This window comes from Macrobrachium nipponense, chromosome 32 (genome assembly GCF_015104395.2).
Source record: "Macrobrachium nipponense isolate FS-2020 chromosome 32, ASM1510439v2, whole genome shotgun sequence".
Lineage (NCBI taxonomy): Eukaryota > Metazoa > Arthropoda > Malacostraca > Decapoda > Palaemonidae > Macrobrachium > Macrobrachium nipponense.
The window spans coordinates 39,144,509-39,165,762 of record NC_061094.1 but is presented as its reverse complement, the minus strand read 5'-3'; the positions used below and the strand labels follow the sequence as shown (position 1 = coordinate 39,165,762).

General features: G+C 33.8%; 1 protein-coding gene across 1 annotated transcript; it reads right to left on the bottom strand.

Annotated features, from left to right (window-relative positions):
* Nucleotides 1–5,646: 5,646 nt before the first annotated feature.
* LOC135207357 (testis-expressed protein 2-like) lies at nt 5,647–20,961 on the bottom strand (the record flags this gene model as incomplete). Its single annotated transcript, XM_064239085.1, is given in 5 exon segments — nt 5,647–13,274; nt 13,544–13,723; nt 13,953–14,115; nt 17,694–17,883; nt 20,828–20,961. Coding segments are annotated over 5 exon segments (1,654 nt in total), but the record flags the coding sequence as incomplete, so codon positions are not given.
* Between the last annotated feature and the right edge of the window lie 293 nt (nt 20,962–21,254).

The following is a 21,254-nucleotide window of genomic DNA, read 5'->3' as shown; positions in this document are numbered from 1 at the left end:
GCTTTAGGACGAATAGCTACTTATGTAAAAAGATAATTTCTTAATTGCAAGGTTTTCAGAGAGAAAATTCCTAAAATAAGTGCTGTATAGGGAATATTGAAATCATTGTAATATTCATCCTATAACTTGAAAACCCTGTGTGGAGAGCTTCCACATTATCAGCAATTGAATATGTATACCTAACAGAATGCTCATCTGAAAATCATCAGGTCATCCTGCTCACATTGTGCAATAACCTACTATCTTGCATGTGTACATTTGCTTCCTGAATATTAAGGATCTATTAATTACTATACGATTTCTACCCTAATGAACCAGGGCTTTTGTCCACCATTCTTTGCAAATAATGAAGTCATTTCAAAACACAATGGTCCACCTTTTCATCACTGCTGCTCTGCCCTTGTACTATTACTTAACTTTTCAAACTCTTTTATTTCCTGCAAACCATACAAATGATTTATCCCCAAACCCCTAATGACAGGTTAATGCTGTCAGTGCACCTCAAACAGTGAAGTGTAAGCATAACCTAAAGATGTTTGCAGTGCTCCTTTGGACCCTAAGTATAATGCCTACAGTGCACCAGTGCACTAAGTAAGGGTCATTGACGGCACTATTCCCCTACGGGGCAAAGGGCTGTCAATTCTGGGAACATTCTGAACACATATATGAGAATATTTAGGCTAAATGGGGTTGTGCTGAAAATCTCGTTTGGCCATTGTTCCATTTAGCTTGAGGAATAATTCCCTTCATCTATCAGGTGACCTCAGAACTTCTTTAGGCTCGAAATCACTAATCCATGGAATGCACCATTTTGTAACGGTTTCCTCTTCAGACTTAAAGAATTAAATCTATTTGTTCAATTCTTCATTTCCTCTCTCTGTCTCTCTCTCTCTTTTGGTTGCCTGCTCGTGTGGGCTCTACAGTAACAAATAAGTTTTAAAACTCGAAACTTCTCATTGATTACAAAAGGAAGGTATATGACCTATTTTGAAAAAAATAAAACATGTCAAATTAAAATTGTTAGTTAAAGACAGCAATTATATACAACACTATTATCATCATCATTACAGTTGCACCTCAACTTACCATACTTTGGGGTCTGACTTTCTAATACAGACCTTCTATTATGGCCTGCATTTGAATAGTTTCGAGATATCTTACAGCTGACAGCAATTACAATTGCTAACCTAAAAAACCTGTACTTTCCACTCAACATTCAATTTAAAAGGTTTATGTAATTTAAAAACGCTGGGCATCTAAAACGGCAGCATATCAAAAGACAATCATAATATCGCAGTTGATAAATACATAAATCTGCTTAGTTGAGGTCTTATTGAGGTGTTACTCATTATTATTACTATTATGATTATGATATTATTATTATGAACCTCAATTACATATTCAATATTTTTGATCAACACAAATTTAACTGATGATATACTGTAACTGTTTTACCCTAAACCTGAACATTATACGATCAACACAGCAGTGCACATTCTGATCAAATATAATCATTGGGTTGTAAAAAAACAAGAATTTTCATGCTATGATATATAATTCTACCAGAGCTGAAACTATACACAATTACACAGTTTTTTACTTATGTACAAATACAGAATGGTATTATCTAATACCTCAATTACATGCAATGCAGATAATATGTGTACTTTTGACTTTACAAAAAATAGACACTTAACCAATTATTACGTTATATAAAATTACAAAGGCAAAAAATATAGTATAAATCACAAACCACACATACAATCTGTCATTCTGGACTGAGGGAGTATCACAGAGAAATCAAGCTCAAGAAAGACAAAATATAATGATAATACAAGTATTTCATGAAAAATACACTAAAGCTCAATCCAAAATACCACAGGTTCTAAGAACTGAACATCATTGAGTACTGATGACATCTCACACTTTCAACATATTGAAATTTGCTTCTTTTTTTTCTACCTTCAAGACAAACTTTCAGTTCTGAGATCAAGGGTAAATGTAATGAACACAAATGTGACCCTTTCTTGAATTATGATCAACTTCACTCTTCATAATCTCTTCCAAGGTACTGCCAAATACTTTTCAATACTTTGTCATGAAACTAGATGTAGAAAATTATACATAGCTGCTTTAGCTTCCTGTCTCTTGATCCTCTGATAAATTCTTTTGCAACACAAAATTTTTAAAAAAAATTGCACATCTGGCTTTAATTAATAATCCAACTGTTATTCACACTTACACTTCCATTGCACAACATGAATTTGCTTCTTCGTTGCCTTATGTTCAGGTACTATTGCACTTGAGTAGCACCTAGCATGTTTGTATCCCAATTCTTAACTAAAAAAGGCAACCAATGCCAAAGGGAAAACTAATTTTCTATAATTGTCATTTTAGCCAATATCTCAGGATACAAAAAACAATTGCATAAACATGTTTCACTCGTGACAAAACGCAATAAAGAAATAAATCAATAGACAATTACTAGAAAAACAGAAATATTGGGTTTAAGATCTGATTTAAGAGAAATATGGGAAAGTATAGAGAGGAGTGTTACGTATGTTCCTGAATGTAATAATTGTTAGCCTCAGCATAATATATCAACCATCACTGGTTTGAACTCTTAACATAATCAACCACAGATTGATTTTGCTTTCATCATCACATACCACTAAATTTATTTTGTGTAACAACCCTATTTCCTTTCCTTACTAAACAATATCAAAATCACAAAAGAATTTTGCTGGTGAATTATCATTATGTATTACAAAGTATAAGTATACCTACAAAACTGAGTAAATTATCTGAGTTTCACAAAGCTGGTTTGAAAGATTATTTTTTAAAATAACCATTTACATACTATAAGCTATACGTACTTGAACAAAATAAAAAATCTTTTTAAGTGAATATAATTCCAATTATAGTACTGGGTCTCATAGTGACCTCATTGTTTCCTGGCATCCATACTAACTCTGGCATTTTAATTCAAATCTGAAAATGTATCATAGGTCTTTCATTTTTCCCAACCACAGAATCTTTCAATGTTTATAGAGCAATAAACACGTTTAAAAACAATATCTAACATCAACAATATATGCTTGCAGTTGATGTGTAGTACTACCTAGCTTATGAACTGGAAGAAGTTCTCAACTTCATAAAACTAAAGCGATAAAAATTCTTTATGCGATAGCCTCATTTTCTAGCACTGTTACTAGAACGACCACAATCTCAAACATCTTCAATTTAGCCCTTAACATCAAGTGTAAGCTGAAAAAAAGAAAATTTATGTACATTTACCTTACATTATAAAAATTAATACAGAAAAATGTTGAAAGTGTGAGGTATCACATAATTACAAATTAAGATTCCAATCGAGAGTGGACATCTATTGTAAACAGAACATGAAAAAGAAATGAAGCAATGCATGAAAAAAGATCTTTACTTACTGTACAACTTTACTGAAAATTTCAGTAACCTCGTAAGACTAGCACCAAATAATTACTAGATCATACAGCAGATGATGCACTTTTTCTCCCCCAAAAATTAAAGGTTATTTCCAAGCTTTTTACACAGCAATTAATTCAAAGAATAACTATGCCAGACAGAGCTCTTCTATACATGCAAATATAAAACATACAATGAGCTCTATGGTTCCAATAGACATCATGAACTCTCTTATACCAAACAAAGACATTGTATACATAGTAAGTAAAGGTCATTTTCCAAACACAGAAACATTTTCATTAAAAAAAATACAAAATTATGACAAATACATATATCAGTCACTACTCCACAAAATGCTTACAGGCATAAATTCTTTGGAAATTTCTCCCAACCATTACTTTTCCATGTCTTCTCATACTGAAATTCAATCCTTTCCAAAAATACATACACACACACACACACACACACACACAAACCATCTGACACAACTGTTGGACTTTATACCAAAGTTAAATGTGAAGAAATCTGGATGCTACTTTAAAAGTTTAAACATCTTTCAAAATTACAATTTTGATTGTTACAGGGTTTTCAATTCTTTTAAGTTAACAAAATCATCTAGGTAACTACTTCAATTTCTTTGTTTAATTTATATGTACGTAATGCATGAGTAGATTGTGGAATTTCTTACTTTTCACAAAGATTTGACTTCATCACAATCGGTGAAGACATTTAAGGTATTGGTGAATTATATGATTTTGATACATGGCAGGCTAACTATACTTGTGCTAACCATTACCCTAAACCTTGAAATGTGTAGCTGTCCCTCAAACTCAGCCCAACAAGAGCTGACCATAATTCAAAACAATAGAAACTTATGCAGAACATTATCAGTGAAAATCCAGTTCTACATAGAGCATAAATGACCCTTCCGCCCAATATGCAGCAACCTAGCTTTCTATCTAGTGGACTTAAAATTTAGTGGTGTAAAAATATGCTTTACTGTACTAAGAGACCAATCCTTAACTTAATAATGAGCAATAGAAAATTTTAGTATAAAAGCTGCAGTATCAATAACCTTCTATAAAATGGTATTCACACATGGCTTACTAGCAAAATAATGATGTTACTAGTGCACTACGGTATTCCTTGCAAATGCTCCAGCTCAAGAACTTCTCTTTGTCTTATTTTATAAAACCCAGTCTAATAATCTTTACACCATAAAAAAAATATAATATTCTTAAAAGATTGTTTTTATTGTTATCATTTATTAATATTATCAGTACAGCATTGTGACATGCTTCCAACTGTTCTTACCTGGGCTGAACATTTCTTTTACTACTGGAAGCTTCTCCATTTGTGAGGTAAAAAATATCCTATTTTAAAACAGAATATATCACAGTGCTTTAAAGTAAATAATACAAGTTTGCAGACATAAAAGCAGACAAACTATGCAATAATTAAGCAGTCTCCCCATGTTTTGTTAGTACTTTATATGGTAAAACTCATTTAGTAAACAAGTGGAGCACAAGCCGAGAGCTTCATATCATTTAGGAAACTAATGTTATTTTAGTACCACATTTAGCGAATGTCTTCTACACCTTACTAGGAAGTGGACAGAGAGGAGTTAACAAATAGTTAACAAATTAGATCTTCATTGACTACATCATCAGAAAATAGCTTTTAAAATCTGAAGCTACTTGTGCTATAAGCGTCATCAACTTTAGGTAATGGGCAATTAGTATCCATGAATCAAGCCTACACACAATCTCTGAATTCAACTAATCTTTGTCTAGTCTTTTCTTCCATTCTTTGTCACAAAGCTAATGATGGGTATTTCTAAAACACATGCCTTGGTATTCTTACTGTATAATAAAAATGCATACATAACACTGTAGTGGTGGTATAAAATAAAGATGTCAAAAAGATTCAAAGGACATTAAGAAAATGTCATAACCTAACCAGAAACAAAGAATTACTGAAAGGCAAACTTACACATCAAACCATGGAAAACTACGCCTTCGTATCCATGAATGGTACTAACAGGTCTGGGTTCAATATACATGAACAAGATATCAGATGCAAGAAGGGGATCCCATGACTGTCACAGCAATGGAGAGAGAGAGAGAGAGAGAGAGAGAGAGAGAGAGAGAGAGAGAGAGAGAGAGAGAGAGAGAGAGATGAGAGACGAGAGAGAGAGAGAGAGAGAGAAGAGTAATTTTTATTTGTGAAACTAGAACTGATCATCAAGAAACAAACACATTCAACTGACAGCCTTGCCAAAAATATTTAGCTCAAATAAAATTAATTTTGAGGTTGATTTGTCAAAAGTTATTAAATCGGCTAAATAAACTTTTATACTAATTCACTATATAACATACACTGTGAAACACACAATACATGACTTTTCTGAAACAGCTGTATTTTCACTCAGGAAATAGAATCCGACACTAGGCCATCTCATATTACCCCCTCAACAATTATTTGCATCAGTTATATCATTTGACAAAAGATCTGAACTTCAGCAATAACTATATATATGTTATATAATTTCAAGGGCATATGAAAAAATTCCTATAAATTGCAGTCCATCCCATTGACTGTACTTCGAAAGTAAGAGTAATTTACTTCTTTTAACCTTGAAATAACCAAGGTTCATTAACCAACATTCAACAAAAGAATTTAATTTTCCCTGCTTTCACCAAAAATTGAAGCTGCATTTGATAATTAGATGGAATAAATCCCTGAGGTACTTAATATATTCCTAAATTTCAAAAAAAAAAATTAAATTCAAACTATTATTACCTAGTTATCCTATAAAACTATAACATTTTGTATTTATCACTGGTGTCAAAATTTACAATGCCCCAAATTCCGTCAGTGATGTTTATCTATTCATAATGATTGCATAACTAGTACTCGTGAAAAATTATCTGCATTTACTGCGAATGACTGTGCTCCCACTGCACCAGAGTTTATCCTACCATATTCAGTTTCATCTACTTGAAGATATTTTAATTCCCATCACTACTACAAACCCTTTTCCATGCACTATTGCAGAGAGATTATGCAACTGTCATTCAGTAAGTAGACATTTACCTACATTTTTTATGACAACTATGCATATATGCTTGGGATATGTTGTAACCCTTAAATATTAACTGTAACAGGACAACTGATGTTCTGTTAAATGTTATTTAATCACCTTGTGTGTATAGAAAACTAGAGGTACATGACATTTAACTGGCTATCAGATATATGAACAAACAGAATGTTCTTCATGAAAGAAGAAAAAATGTTGATGCTATAGTTTGGTAAAATGTTCAAATTCATAATCAATTAAAGGGCAGAATTGGATCCTTTGGTTATGCAACATACGTGCTACAAAGCTTCCAACATTTTACGAAAACCCTGAACATGGGGTGATCCTACAAGAATTACAAAGCAATAAGGAAGGTTTTATAGAAATACTCTGCCACCAACATTATTTCTAATACAATTATTCACACTACTTGGTAAAAACAGTTGTGATGTAACACTAAAAATAGCATAATTAAATTTTGTCTGAGTGTATAGAATATCTACTATATTACAAGACTGCAGGAATACACACTAGTAATTTGTCACATTATCCTGATCTAATATTAAAAAAGCTAAAACAAACAAACTGTATTAAAAAAGAAAAATTTCAAACAGCAACCCATAAAATCCTAAACAAACTTAGGCATGATATAGGCATTATCATGTATATATGATACAGGTATTATCATGTATGCATGACTAAAGCATTATTATTCTGAGGTTCAACTTCAAATACAAGACTTGATACATAAAACTGCTTTCATACACTCATGATCGCAAATGTCATCTTTACAAGAGATGGATTGGCAAATATATCCAAAAGCCTTCATTGCTCACATGTGCACCATAGCATAAATCTCATGACCTAAAAAGTTCACCTAGGTTGTACACTACTTTAATGGCAAAGCATTAAAAGTGCAATTTAGTTGAGCTCTTAATTCTGTAATAAGAAAATACACCCTGATATACCCTAAGGGTTACCTATTGTACAAATAAGGAACATGCATGCTGCAAGTTCTTTACTTTCACTGACCTACTAGTACAAATAACCACCAGTGAATAAGGCTGTATATCTATGCAGTACAAGAAAGGTAAGAAGTGCTTTCTCAACTCATCGTCAAGGTGGTGATGGACAGGTAAACTATTTCCAACCTTCAAGTAATACATATAAAATTGCATATTACTGCTTTTCTACATTTTCAACTCTGGCATAATTTAACTACAATTGAAAGAGGTACATAAAAGGCAACACTGAATAATGGGAACAACAGCACAGATCTCCAAAAATAGAAAAAAATTAACTCTAAACAATTGACATTTCACAGATACTCATGTATACTAATAGGTTTTACCAATGGAATTGTCTAATCCCATGCATTACACAAGGCTGTAACAAGCAAACTGATAGTGCAAAGCTGAGCAAGACATCTCTCAATATGGGAACACCATCTTACACTGACAAATCAGACTTGACCTATCTGTTCACAACCAATAGATGTGCAGCAGTCAGAAGAGATCGGATAAGAGCCCAGTTGATGAATGATTGTATCAAAGCATAAAAACTTCAAAAACTGGCACAGATTAAAAAAAAAAAACAAAAATACAAACATGTTACTATACTTTACACAGATGCCAAATTGCCACAGACCTACCTAAAATGAGTCCATTTTGGATTCTCCTACAATTACTATTAGGTACAAAAACTTGACCAGCTCCATGGTCACTTAATGGATTACATTGAATATCACTTGACAACTCAAAGTTGATCAAAAGTATCATCTCAGGCCATTTGGTTCCTACTGCTTGGCCTTAAATTTGCAAAATAATTTCCTCTTCATTCAAGTGTCAAGTCCCTTATTGGAACAAAAAATTTATGGAAATAACCTGCCAATTACTACTTCCATCCACCTTCGTTCATCCTGGAGAAAATTATAGATTTAAGCGTTATCTTATGATATCCCCCAACACACTTGAACATAATACATAGGTATCACAAATGTAAGGGTTAAATCTTAAATTAGAAACCAGGAGAAGGGCAATCAATAAAAATATAGTAATAAAACATTTATTAAAACAACTGCATATTATGTAACTAAATTTAAATTGTTATACGTATTGCTGTTTTCCCCTTCTGGTTTTCTCTTTAAGGCTACACTTTATTATCTGCATCATGTTTTTTGTTGAAGTACACTGGGGTATCACAAGATTCCAGAAAACTTCCACTTTGTCATCTAGGATTTATGTTTATACAAGTTTAACATTTCACACTTTCGTTGACGTATTTAACAAATTTTGGTTTTAAAGATGTATCCAAATACTGTGTACCTAGAATGCATGTGGACTGCAAGGTATTTAGTCCAGCAAAATTTCTTTTTACGTAAATATAACCAGCCTACAGTGGTCGAATTTTGTTCGATGTGACATCACATTGAACGAGTTTGATCGTGTGGACCCAGCCTAACAAGGGGTACCATCTATACTGTAACTTGTACAACACAAAGTAGGGGTGCTAATGCCCTAAGTTCTATCCTTTCAGCCAGACTGAATTTCTTACATTTCCTATTTTTCATCCCTGCACTTTTCACCTCTTATCACCTAACAAGCAAACTTCAAAATCGGCCTTGCTGCAAATTTTACCCCCTCATTTGAGAATTTATCCTTTGGGACAGCCCTGAGTGAATCTAGAAATGTGTTTACTTTTTACATAAGTAACTCTTGAGTTTTGGCCAGTAAAGAGTTGTGCCTTTTTAGTCTAACCAGCAGTTTCCTACAGCTATCAACATGTTCTTCCTCCTGGAATTTGAGATTTGGATGCTTGCATTTGTGAATCAGCCCATGAAATGGAGAAGGGTTTTATAATGAGCCTGTAAGACGATATTAACGCTAAAGACAATGTAAGAGCCTATTAAATTGTAGTTCAACTGATCTACTGAGTTACTATTCTGTCTTGGATAAGAAATATATGGTATCCCTTGGCTTACAAACACTGGACTAAACTTTCTTTCTTATACCTAAGCAATAAGATCCTCTAGGGCATAAATGGTAGTAGTAAAAAGTTTACTTTGTGTTAACATTTGCAATTCTAAAATTAATATGCCTGCACCTGCTTTCATTTCAGAGATATAGGTTCATTGCCCAGTGATGCAACTGAGCAGCTGAAGAGGGGTTGACTGCCACCATTTTGGGATATTTCAGATTTTCATTAGCACATTCAAAGGTAAAAGCAACTTGAAAACTATTCCTAGGTAAAATCAACTTGAAAACCATTCCTGATGGTCTCACAATCATTCCAGTATAATTAATTTCCACAGTTTTCAAATACATATAAGCTATATCCACATTCTAAATGGCACATCTGACTATTTTCAGGAAACAGCACTCTGGAGAAGACACATTAGAATTATAAATTTAAACTTGATAGTCAATGAAAGAACATTTGTTATATACTCAAGTTACTGACATAAATCCAATAGTATAGCTAGAATCTACTTCTATCCAAAATGTGAAAATGATTCTGCACAAAAGTGAATTCATTTTATGTGAAAATGATTCTGCACAAAAGTGAATTCATTTTATAAGTGAATAAAATTAATGGAAAAAATGAAAATTTAATAATGCAATGTGGTAATATAGCATTATTTAATGAGAAAATGTTTGTTGTAAACTGTCATCCCACAAATAATCATAAACCTTCATACAACCTAACATGAAGCATTATACCTATACACTTATTGTTAATAACAAATAACAAAATTAAGTAATGACAGTAAAATGAGGTTATGATAGGTGAACCATAGGGATCTCCATACTGGGGAAATGTCTTACCCAACTTCAATCTCTGGACTAGACACAACTGCATCAGTAAAACTTGCCAGGTTTACAATCCATAACACAGTACATGCTGTACAATCAGCCTCATTTGCATAAAGGTAATGACCAGCAATGCCTGTAAAAGCATCGAAGCAAAAGCAAGTAAGATAACTAAAAGGCTTCTACTTGAATATGAAAAGATACACTGGTTAGGTTCTATATTTGTCCATTCAAAACTTACATAAAAATAAAAATCAATCTTGAACTATTCCTTACTTCATTTCCTTGTGCAAAAATATTTTTCATTCTACCTATTTAAATTGATTCACTAAACATATAAAGCCATCTATATATTGCCACAAATATATGAAGGAACACATTGTACACTACATACTACATACACTGAGTACTACTACCGCAGAAACCACCATAGTAATCAACTAGGCACAATCTATGCTCTCCTAAACACAGCCAAAATTGTGAAGCATTCCATTCCACAGTGGATTTCAGTAAGCCTCTTTTGGCTTGAAAATAATATTAAAATCTTAAGACACTTCCAAACTGCATGGCAGTCTTAATGCCTTACAACAGCTGCACCATTTAAGTGTGATATGATCTTCAACAAATTTATTATAGTGTATCTTGAAGTTTTTGGCCTAATTTCTCTCTGAGCTGGAACTCAGGACAGATTTAGTATCTCTACTTAACAAATCTTTACAATATATCAACTGATATTCTTCATACATAGAATGTGCACTTTACTGACCACAGAAATAAAGAACAGAAAACTATATTAAATGTATAATACTAATCATCTTTGTAAGTTGGCTCTTTATATAGGCAAAATACAACCTATATTTTGCATGTATCATGAGGTACTATATAGTAATAACATTACAAAAGTCAACATACAATTTACCTAAAAATATTGATTCTTCAGCAATAATGAATATATGATTAAAGCCACTAAACCAACATAAACACAACAATGAATTGCCCCACCTACACAATTTCAATATCCTGAGACAAATTTGTAAAAAATGTCATGGGTTTGATATGAAATTTGATACCATTGATGTCTACTCAGAGTTCAATCAATTAAAAGTATTAAGCATTTAACCCAATGGTCACTGGTTTGAACTCCATCTAAAGCCTGAAAAGTCAAATGACTAAGTTAACTGTTATATGAAGGGATTAGTTGCTTTAATAATTATATTCAAATGTCAATTCAAGCACTTTGCAGTTTAGCCAATGAATCTTCTCAATATTTTGCCAAATATATAGTACCTTAACAACCTGCTGGCAAAATTAACTACTGTACTGTACTTTATCTAGAAACAACAATTTTACACTCATGGTGAGGCAGGAGAAACTTAGGATTTGTACAATACATCATTTCACTCACTTAAGAGCCAACAATAAAGAAAATACCAACTACATAAAAAAGAAGAGAGAAATAACAGAATACAAATCTGCAGCTATGTCCACCTCTAGTCTTCAATTATATAACAAGAAAAACCCCTATTTTTGGTATGAGGTTCAGGACATATATTGTCTGTCATTACTATTAGCATGTACCAATTTTTAAGCACTCTTACAGTCAGATGTTCCTTCTATGTACTGACAATCCATGTATAATTTCATAAGCAATTATTCTTCATAAAATCAAAAATTTCCATAACTATGTGACTTTGATAAAACATCTCAATGAGCTTTAAGGCCTGTCACTGAACCCCACTGAAATACATTGTGAGTCTGTTCATCATTAGTTCATCCTTTTAACTACATATGCTGAAGAATTACATTACATTTCACCTACTTATGTAAACAAACTTCTCATTCGAACAAATCTCCTATGTGATAAAAATTGGACTAAACATTTCATAACATGGAATGTCAAATAATGTACATGTCTTAACTCCACAAAGGAGATGTATGAAGAATACCTGACCATGTTAATTTGGAGAAGGAGTGAATTTGACTGAGGGAGTACTATGTGTGGAAGAAGGACATGAAGTTATAGTTATAGGTACAGGAGATTCAGAAGGAGGAATAACGGGCTTAAAAGATGATTCCCATGGAGGGCGTGGTTGGTGATGTTGGCCTGGCAAAAGTGGAGACATTATAGGAATAACAATATCATCCATATTTGGTAACACAAACACTTTTTCAAATATAAGCCTTAGCTGCTTTTGAATAAACTCGACGAGAATAGGAAGGTTGAGTGTGCGATCCCCTAACCTGGGTCTAGCAACCATAACTAGCTCTGGGACTCCTCGGAAACCATACCACAAACGATCAGCAGGAGGTGGAGGGACATTAAGTGCTAAAGTACCTGCAAGTCGCCGAACTTCAACACTCAATTCTATTCGAGTATTACTTACCCCTTGAAGTGCTCTCTGGAGCAAACGTGATTCTGCAGCTTGCTGAAAATAACGTGATGCTGCTACAGAATCTACCAACCTTAAAAGACGACGAGAGGTTGGACCACTACCTCCAACAGGAAGTCCAGCCTCTGCTGCTATACCTTCTTCATCACACTCTTCCTCACTTGATGACTCTACGCTATCATCAGTGTCAGTTTCAAAGTGAAGATTTCGAAGCAGACGGTCGGAAGACGGAGAACGAGTATATACTCTTGGCACCGAATGTGGTGCAGGTTCTGCTGGACTAGGAGGAGATGAAGTGTTTGGTGTGTTCCCTCCCATACCTGCTGTACGTTTCAGTTTCATCAGATCTAGTTTTGTTTCTAGGCTCATTGTGAAATTACCATTGTATTCTACATTAAGGTCAACCCAAAGACCTCTGGGATCCAACTGTGGAGTCCCAACAGCATTAAGTTGTGGTATCGATGATCCCAAGTTAACTCCACAAACAACCACTTCCCCAACAAAGTAAGGAATATGAAGTTTACTCAGCTTCCTCTGAACACGTTCTTGCACCTGTAAATACATACAAATTTAAATAAATTGTATTAACCAAATCTAAATGTGTACAGTATATAACTCAACTTTCATATGGAAGATATATTTCTACCAAACCAAAACAACAACAAATGAAAACAGGGAAAATTTAGAGAAAACCAATATTCCATAACCAATCAAAACTACAGAGGTTTCAGAAGCAATAACAAGAGTAGAATAATTTTCTAATACAACTAAATCCAGCACTTTCTTATTTCAAAAATAAGCTGTTTTAATAATTGGCTTACCTTATTTGCCCAATATGGATTTCGAAGAAAATCATAAAACAACCTTCCAGCCATTGCATTGATCCATGAGACATTAGCTGGACCTGGTGTTCCATCTGATGGCATGCCTCCAGGTTGATAAAGTAGACGTGCCATATATCGTTCAAAACTCAAATCAGGTGGGGTAGTACTAAAAGTGTCCTGAAAATAAAAATATAAATCTTGACAAAATCAAGAGAATCACAAAGAAATGTATTTGAGAATAGTATTATTCTCATAAATTAGTCTAACAAGAGAAATGTATCACAATTCCAAATACTATACATCAGTGGAAGACGGAAGCATTATAAATTTGCTCCAATTATATGATTACAAAGTACCACAATAAATACCAAATACAACCCAAAACACAAGATTCACAAGTACATACTTGTTGTAGAGGGTCTTTCACACTGTCACTGGATGGTTCACCTATTCCTTCAAGGAGAATCATATCTCCATCATCAAAAGGTGTTGGTTTGTGTAAAGGTGTAGTCTGTGTCTTGACCGGTGGCTTGACAGATATTTCTGATGCTGCAACAAGTCTTCGGAACCTGGTGTTACAAAAATGTAAGATACTTAAAAAAGACAATCTTGAATCTCCTTTTACTTACAAAGTAGCACCTTAAGTTAACACACACCTTGGGGGTCTGGCCTTTCTGATAAGTAACAAAGACTGTTATTATAGCCAGCACTTGAATATTTTCTAGATGACTTACATCTAACAGCACCTCCACACAGTTCCTACTGCAAGAGATATATCTCTAAAAATGTATACTAATGTTTCAATATCTCTAAAAATGTACATGTAATGTTTAAAACGGTCGCATAGGCAAAAATTACGTAATCATATGGTAGCTGGTAAGTACATAAGTCTACATTGCTGTTTATAAAAATTAGAGATGGAAATACAATTATTTCAGAATAACTGATTGAAATATAAGCATTTTTGGATGGCAAATTTAATTAGCATTTTCACTTACCTTCAGGTAAAAGTTCCTTATGGAATTGAATTATATAATATGTATCTTTTTTGGTTAAGAAAATATGAGGAAAATAATACGATTACTTTCCTATCATCATATAACTGCATTTTAGCATTTAGTCATATACTGTAATATCTTTATGAAACCTTACATTAGGAACTGATAGTAACTTTTGCCAAGGAATTCTTGCAAGTCCTTATGGACTATCATAAATTTAATGCACAAGTAAAGGAAACTTAAAACATTTCATAATTAAAAGCCTCAGTGATTACATTCTAATTATATGTTACACATCCAATAAATACATACCTAACAATTAACAAGCTAATATTAGCAATACAAAGAACAAAGATAAATCCAAGTCATGAACATAAAACTCATTATTGGATTGTATAAAACTGATCATATACTGTATTCCCAATGCAAAATGACATTTTTCATTAATTTTTATTTTTCTTAGCTAACAAACCTGAGGTCTTAACAATAGGATAAATATTCTGGCGCTAGCTGAAAACCAGTAAAATACAATAAATAAATGTAAATGCAAGGAATCTGTGGCACCTGGCATTTGATACATAATAGCAGTGGAAGTGAATCAGAGACCCGCTTGAACCTAGTGACGTATTAGTCTTTCCTCCAACCCAGGAAGAAACATAATAGGGCTGGCTAGGTGGGCAGTCAATGTTAAGACCTCAGGTTTGTTAGCTATGAAAATACAAGTTAATAAAAAATGTCATTTGTTCATACACGGAAAAAACCTACGGTCTTAATAATAGGACAGATTCACACTTGGAGGGAGGTACAAGAATCCTGAAACAACTGGAAGTTCGGCACACCTGATGATTCTTCTTAGAAATGAAAATTCTAAGGAAGAGGACCTAAGCCTCTGAGATGTAAGATATGTGGATAACTAAAACTAAGCCCACTGGGTCTAAATTGTGAAATATGTCCAGATTCCCTACATATAAGGAAGTAAAAAAAACTACATACGTACATCTGTTCAAGCAACAAGGCCACGTTAGCCACAAGACAGGTTTGTCACCACCCCTTGCTCCCCTTGCTGGAGAGAGTTGAAGCTACTGACAAGCAAATTTGTATGTTGTAAGCAAAATAGAAAGTGCTGTAATAGTATCACTGCAATGCTCACCTGCATCAAGCCAGTTCCAGCAGATGATGTCTCTTATTCTTCAAACTGTCTGTAGGTACTGAAGAAAGGAGAAAAGAGAAAGAAGAGACCTGTCATCTCACTCATTCTCTCCTCCACACTATCATTTAAAAACAAAATACTAACTCTCCCACCAAGGGTACTTGATGAGTTGCACTTGTTCATCAGCCACCACTGGACCCAAGGGAAAAACAGAAATTAAAAAGGTGTCCAACGATCTGTGGGAAAAATCCTTCAGGTAGAAGAAAGTGAAAGCAGTTTGACACGGTCAGGAACCAGCATTCAAAATTCTATGAACATACAAGTTGTTAAATGCTCAGGAAGAACCTATTCCTCTGTGACAAGTCCTTTAGATAACAGTGCAGTGCTCTGATGGGGCAAATCAGGAACTCTTGAAGGTTGCTGACAAACTCCACACCAGAAGAAACCATAAAGGAGTCAAATCTGCCAAAAATGAAAACCAAGGGAATTAGAGTCTTAGACAAGATTTTTGGGTCAAATTCAAAAGCTATTAACCACAGCCCCTTGTATATTTACAACACAATCCTGACCATGGAGCTCCCATCTCTTCTGAGGTAGCCAAGGTCAGAAGGAAAACTATTTCCAAAGTCAGTTCCCTATAAGACGATTGATACACAGGTTCAAATGAAGCTTGAGCGAGACTACTCAGTACCAGAGTAAGGTCTCGTGTAGGAGGTTTGAGTTCCCTAGGTGAACAAGACTGCTTAAAACTCTTGAACCACAGAGAATTTCCAGGGCAAAATGATGTCCACATCTTTCAGATGCAGAACCAATCATAAGGCAGCCCCTCTAGCCCTTGCCAGTATAAAAAGAAAAAATTTCCTGTTTGAGAAAGATCCAGGTCATTATCTACTGAACAAAACTCTGAGTGGAGAGAAATCTCTTGGATGACGCCAGTCGCAGCAGATGGCCCTACTTGTACACGGATCACAAAGGCTTCTAAGCGGCAAGAGTCAGTCAACATATAACTGACAAAATAAAAAATATTGAAATATCTTACCATAAAAAATGTTTCAATATATCACAAAAAATATTTCAAAATACAACCTTGGTAACAAAAGAACAAGATGGAGCTGGTCCCTTTTTCCTTGAAAGGGCAACATTTTCCGAGAGAACTGGCAGCATTACACATAAAAAGCTGATGACCAAGCAGTAGGAATAGGCCTGGAAGCACATCTACTGCAAGTTGCATCTGTCCAAGAGGAAGCCAGAAAGTGTGAACACTGGAATCTTGGAAGGCTGGGACAAATATGTTGACGCTCACAAGACTTCTTACGCTAGATAAGAGAATACTATATGATATAATACAGGCTTAGGTAAAAAACCGGCTTGGGTAAGAGAAGAGCAAAGCAAACGTCCAATCTCCAAGGTGGTTGAAGAAAAACTGATGCGTCAAGACTGATGCGTCACTAGGCTCAAGCACGGTCTCTGACTTGCTTCCAACTAAATACTGAATGCCACATGCCACAGATTCCTTGTAGTATTTACAATCTTTGCTTTTAACTGGTTTCCAGCTGGCACCAGAAGATTTATCCTACTGTTATGACCAAAGGTTTGTTCCGCATATGAATGAAGTATTAACAACAGATACAGGTAATTTTAAGTTATTAAATATGGAATATTGGATTAAATATAGAATTTGGGCCAAAAGCCAATCATTGGGACCTATGAGGTCATTGACCACTGAAATGGAAATTGACAGTAAAAGGTTTGAAAGGTGTAGCAGGAGGAAAGCCTCGCAGCTGCACTGTGAATCAATTCTTAGGAGTGAGTAGAAAGTAAGATGGATGAAATAGAATGTCAAAGGGAGAGGGTAAAAATTAAGATGGAAGAAAGAATATGAAAGAGGTTGCAGCTGGGGGCCAAAGGCACACAGCAAAGAACCTAGAGTAATGCCTACAGTGCACTGACAGCAATAACTGCCTAGGTGGATTTTAGGTTATTAAATCTCAAAACATACCAATCATCTTTCTCTCTGTCTGACCGAGCAAACAGATAGAGAGATTTTTCTTGACACATATCTTGGGTGACTTCCTCGAATGAAGCCATATCAAGAGATGATGTAAGCAGATCATCATCGCCTGAGGATTTGTTATTATCTAAACTCCAGTTGCCCTCCCCACTTTCTGAGCTTCCTTGTCGCCCTAAACCTAAAAAAAGAATTAAGTCTGTAAGCATATAACTATTCTAGAAAAATTACCTTCTGCAGGAAAGAGAAAAAATGTACTTCATTATAGCCTGATTTTTTTTCATGGAAAACCTTAAAAAAAAATACAAATATGACACTACATTCCCCGGACATCCAATGGCTGGATTTTTCTGATGGCAAAAATAATGTTTTAGAAACCCTTACTGTAAAGTAACAGATTTCCAATTGTGTAATAGATGTCAAACACCCATGACAGTACAGCATTTACTTATTGAGTGCCCAAATTGGACCCAGCAAAGATCAATTTATCTACAGAATTCAAAAATGAAAAGTATTCTTGCTGAAAGCAAAGATTTTTCAATTAATAACATCATAAATTTTTTAAATAAGACAGTTTCTCAAATAGTTTAAATTTTTTTTTAATTTTTTTTTTCTTCTTCTCAGGACTAATCCCTGAGAACCAGCCCAAGAAGAGTCTACTTGAGACTCAGAGGTCTGGAAAAACTAAGCCCTATTAACCCTTTAACGTCAATTGGACGTAAAATGTCGATATAAATTGTCTGTTAGGTGCCGATTGGACGGATGGTACGTCGATATAAAAGTTTTTTTTTTAAATTCGCGTAAAAATAGTTATAGGCCTAATAGGCGAAAACTTTTGAATCATGCGCCTTGGGGGATGCTGGCAGGTCACGGATCAAGGCGTTGTTTTGTTTATAATCGTTACACAGGCGTGCAAGTGCGAATTTCTTTCTTATCGCACTAAAAAGTATCAGCGACATCTCAAATTATTTTGTAACTTTGACATAATTTTTGCACCATTTTAAATTAGCCATTACATGGATTATTATATATGAAAATGTGCACAATTTCATGTAGAATACAACAAAAAACAACCCATGGTTGTAGCTTTTATCAGTTTTGAAATATTTTCATATAACTAATAATAAGTGCCAAAATTTCAAAATTTGGTCAACTTTGACTACCGAAAGGGTCGAAAAACGCAATTGTAAGCTAAAACTCTTACATTCTAGTAATATTCAATCATTTACCTTCATTTTGCAACAAATTGGAAGTCTCTAGAACAATATTTCAATTTACGGTGAATTTATGAAAAAAAACTTTTTCCTTACGTCCGCGCAGTAACTTCCGATAAAATCACATTTTTTCGTCCGACTGTCGTAATGTTTGCACCATTTTAAATTAGCCGTTATATAAAGTTTTGTATATATGGAAATGTGCGCAATTTCATGTAGAATACAACTAAAAACAACTCATGGTTGTAGCTTTTATCAGTTTTGAAATATTTTCATATAAATAACGATACAAAGTGCCAAAATATCAACCTTCGGTCAACTTTGGCTCGACTGAAATGGTAAAAAAACGCAATTGTAAGCTAAAACTCTTATCATTTACCTTTATTTTGTAACAAATTGGAAGACTAGCGCAATATTTCGATTTATGGTGAATTTATATAAAAAAAAACACTTTCCTTACGTCCTCGCGGTAACTCTTCCGAAAAAAATCAGAAATTATTTTGTCTGATTGTCGTAATGTTTGCACCATTTTAAATTAGCTGTTACATAAAGTTTTATATATGAAAATGTGTGCAATTTCATGTAGAATACAACAAAACACAATCCATGGTTGTAACTTTTATCAGTTTTGAAATATTTTCATATAAATAACAATAAGTGCCAAATTTCAACTTTCGGTCAAATTTGACTCGACCGAAATGGTCGAAAAATGCAATTGTAAGCTAAAACTATTACATTCTAGTAATATTCAATCATTTACCTTTATTTTTCAACAAATTGAAAATCTCTAACACAAAATTTCGATTTATGGGGAATTTATGAAATAAACTTTTTCCTTACGTCCGGGCGGTAACTCTTCCGAAAAAATCATAAATTTTTTTGTCAGATTTTGTAATGTTTGCACAATTTCAAATTAGCCGTTACATAAAGTTTTATTTATGAAAATGTGTGCAATTTCATGTAGAATACAACAAACAACAACCTATGGTTGTAGCTTTTATCAGTTTTGAAATATTTTCATATAACAATAAATAGAAAAAATTCGTCCTTTGGTCAACTTTAACTCGACCGAAATGGTCGAAAACTGCAATTGTAAGCTACAACACTTGCAGTCTAGTAATATTCAATCAATTACCTTTATTTTGCAACAAACGGGAAGTCTCTAGCACAATATTTAGATTTATCGTGAATTTTTGAAAACTGCTTTTTTTTTTTTTTTTTTACGTCCGGGTGTTACGAATTCATGCATCATTTTGTGATAATACTTTCTCTGTGTTGCCTTGATCGTTTTACAATGTGTTATATACCAAAATGATCGCAATTTAGTGTACAATACAACGGAAAAAATTAACTTGTTAGCTTTACCCGTTTTGCTCACAGCGCAATTTGAATACAATTATATATGAAACTTTGTTTTCGCGCTATCATATATCCCATTATTTATATATGATAATGATTTTTTTTTTCATTTATGATGGATGCATACTAAACTTCACCATGACAAAAAAAAGGAGCCAAAAATGAACTCTTAATCTTGAAAACTAAGCGTGCTGTGATTTTTGAAAAAAAAAAATTTCCGCTTCGGCACTCACTCCCAGACCCCGCCGGCATGCGGGAGACAATTTATATTATACCCCTTCGGCGTTAAAGGGTTAATAATAATCCAATTGGCAAGTAAATATCATATGTAAGGTAGAAAAGGATATTACGTTATACTATACTGTACCTTATTTGCTTATATCCTCAAAAGTTTACAAATTTGAAGTTTCAAGTTTAATATTCATGTAATCAGTCCCATAGAAATCATCTTAGAGAACAGATACACTAATTTGCTACTTACAATTGCACTAGTATGTATCTATAAAATATCAAACATACTTATAGGCTAGGTCCAAAGAAACAAAAAATTACCTGCAACTGAAAAATGTGTTGGGCTGCCTTGTGCTGATTCAGTTGGTGTAGATGCAATGGACACAGGAGATGGTGTACGACCACTTGATTCATTGTGCAGACGGATGCAGATGGGATACTTGCGACTCCATAACCTAAAATCAAATTGTAAAGAAGAAAATCATAAGGGAATTTAATGGATCTACTTTCAAATGTGAGGTAAAAACTTATACAATGTACTTAAAATTGTACACCTTAGAAAGGCTTTTACCTACAAAATTACCTGACTTGTCAAAACTTCTAGAAATGACTGACTTCTCAATACATATATGAAAAGTGTGAAGATTTTACATTTTACATTCACACAATTTTCAGTTGCAAATATTAAATCATATTTTATTTACAAATGTGTCAATTTTTCTCTTTACACATGTATAAATAAGTGTGT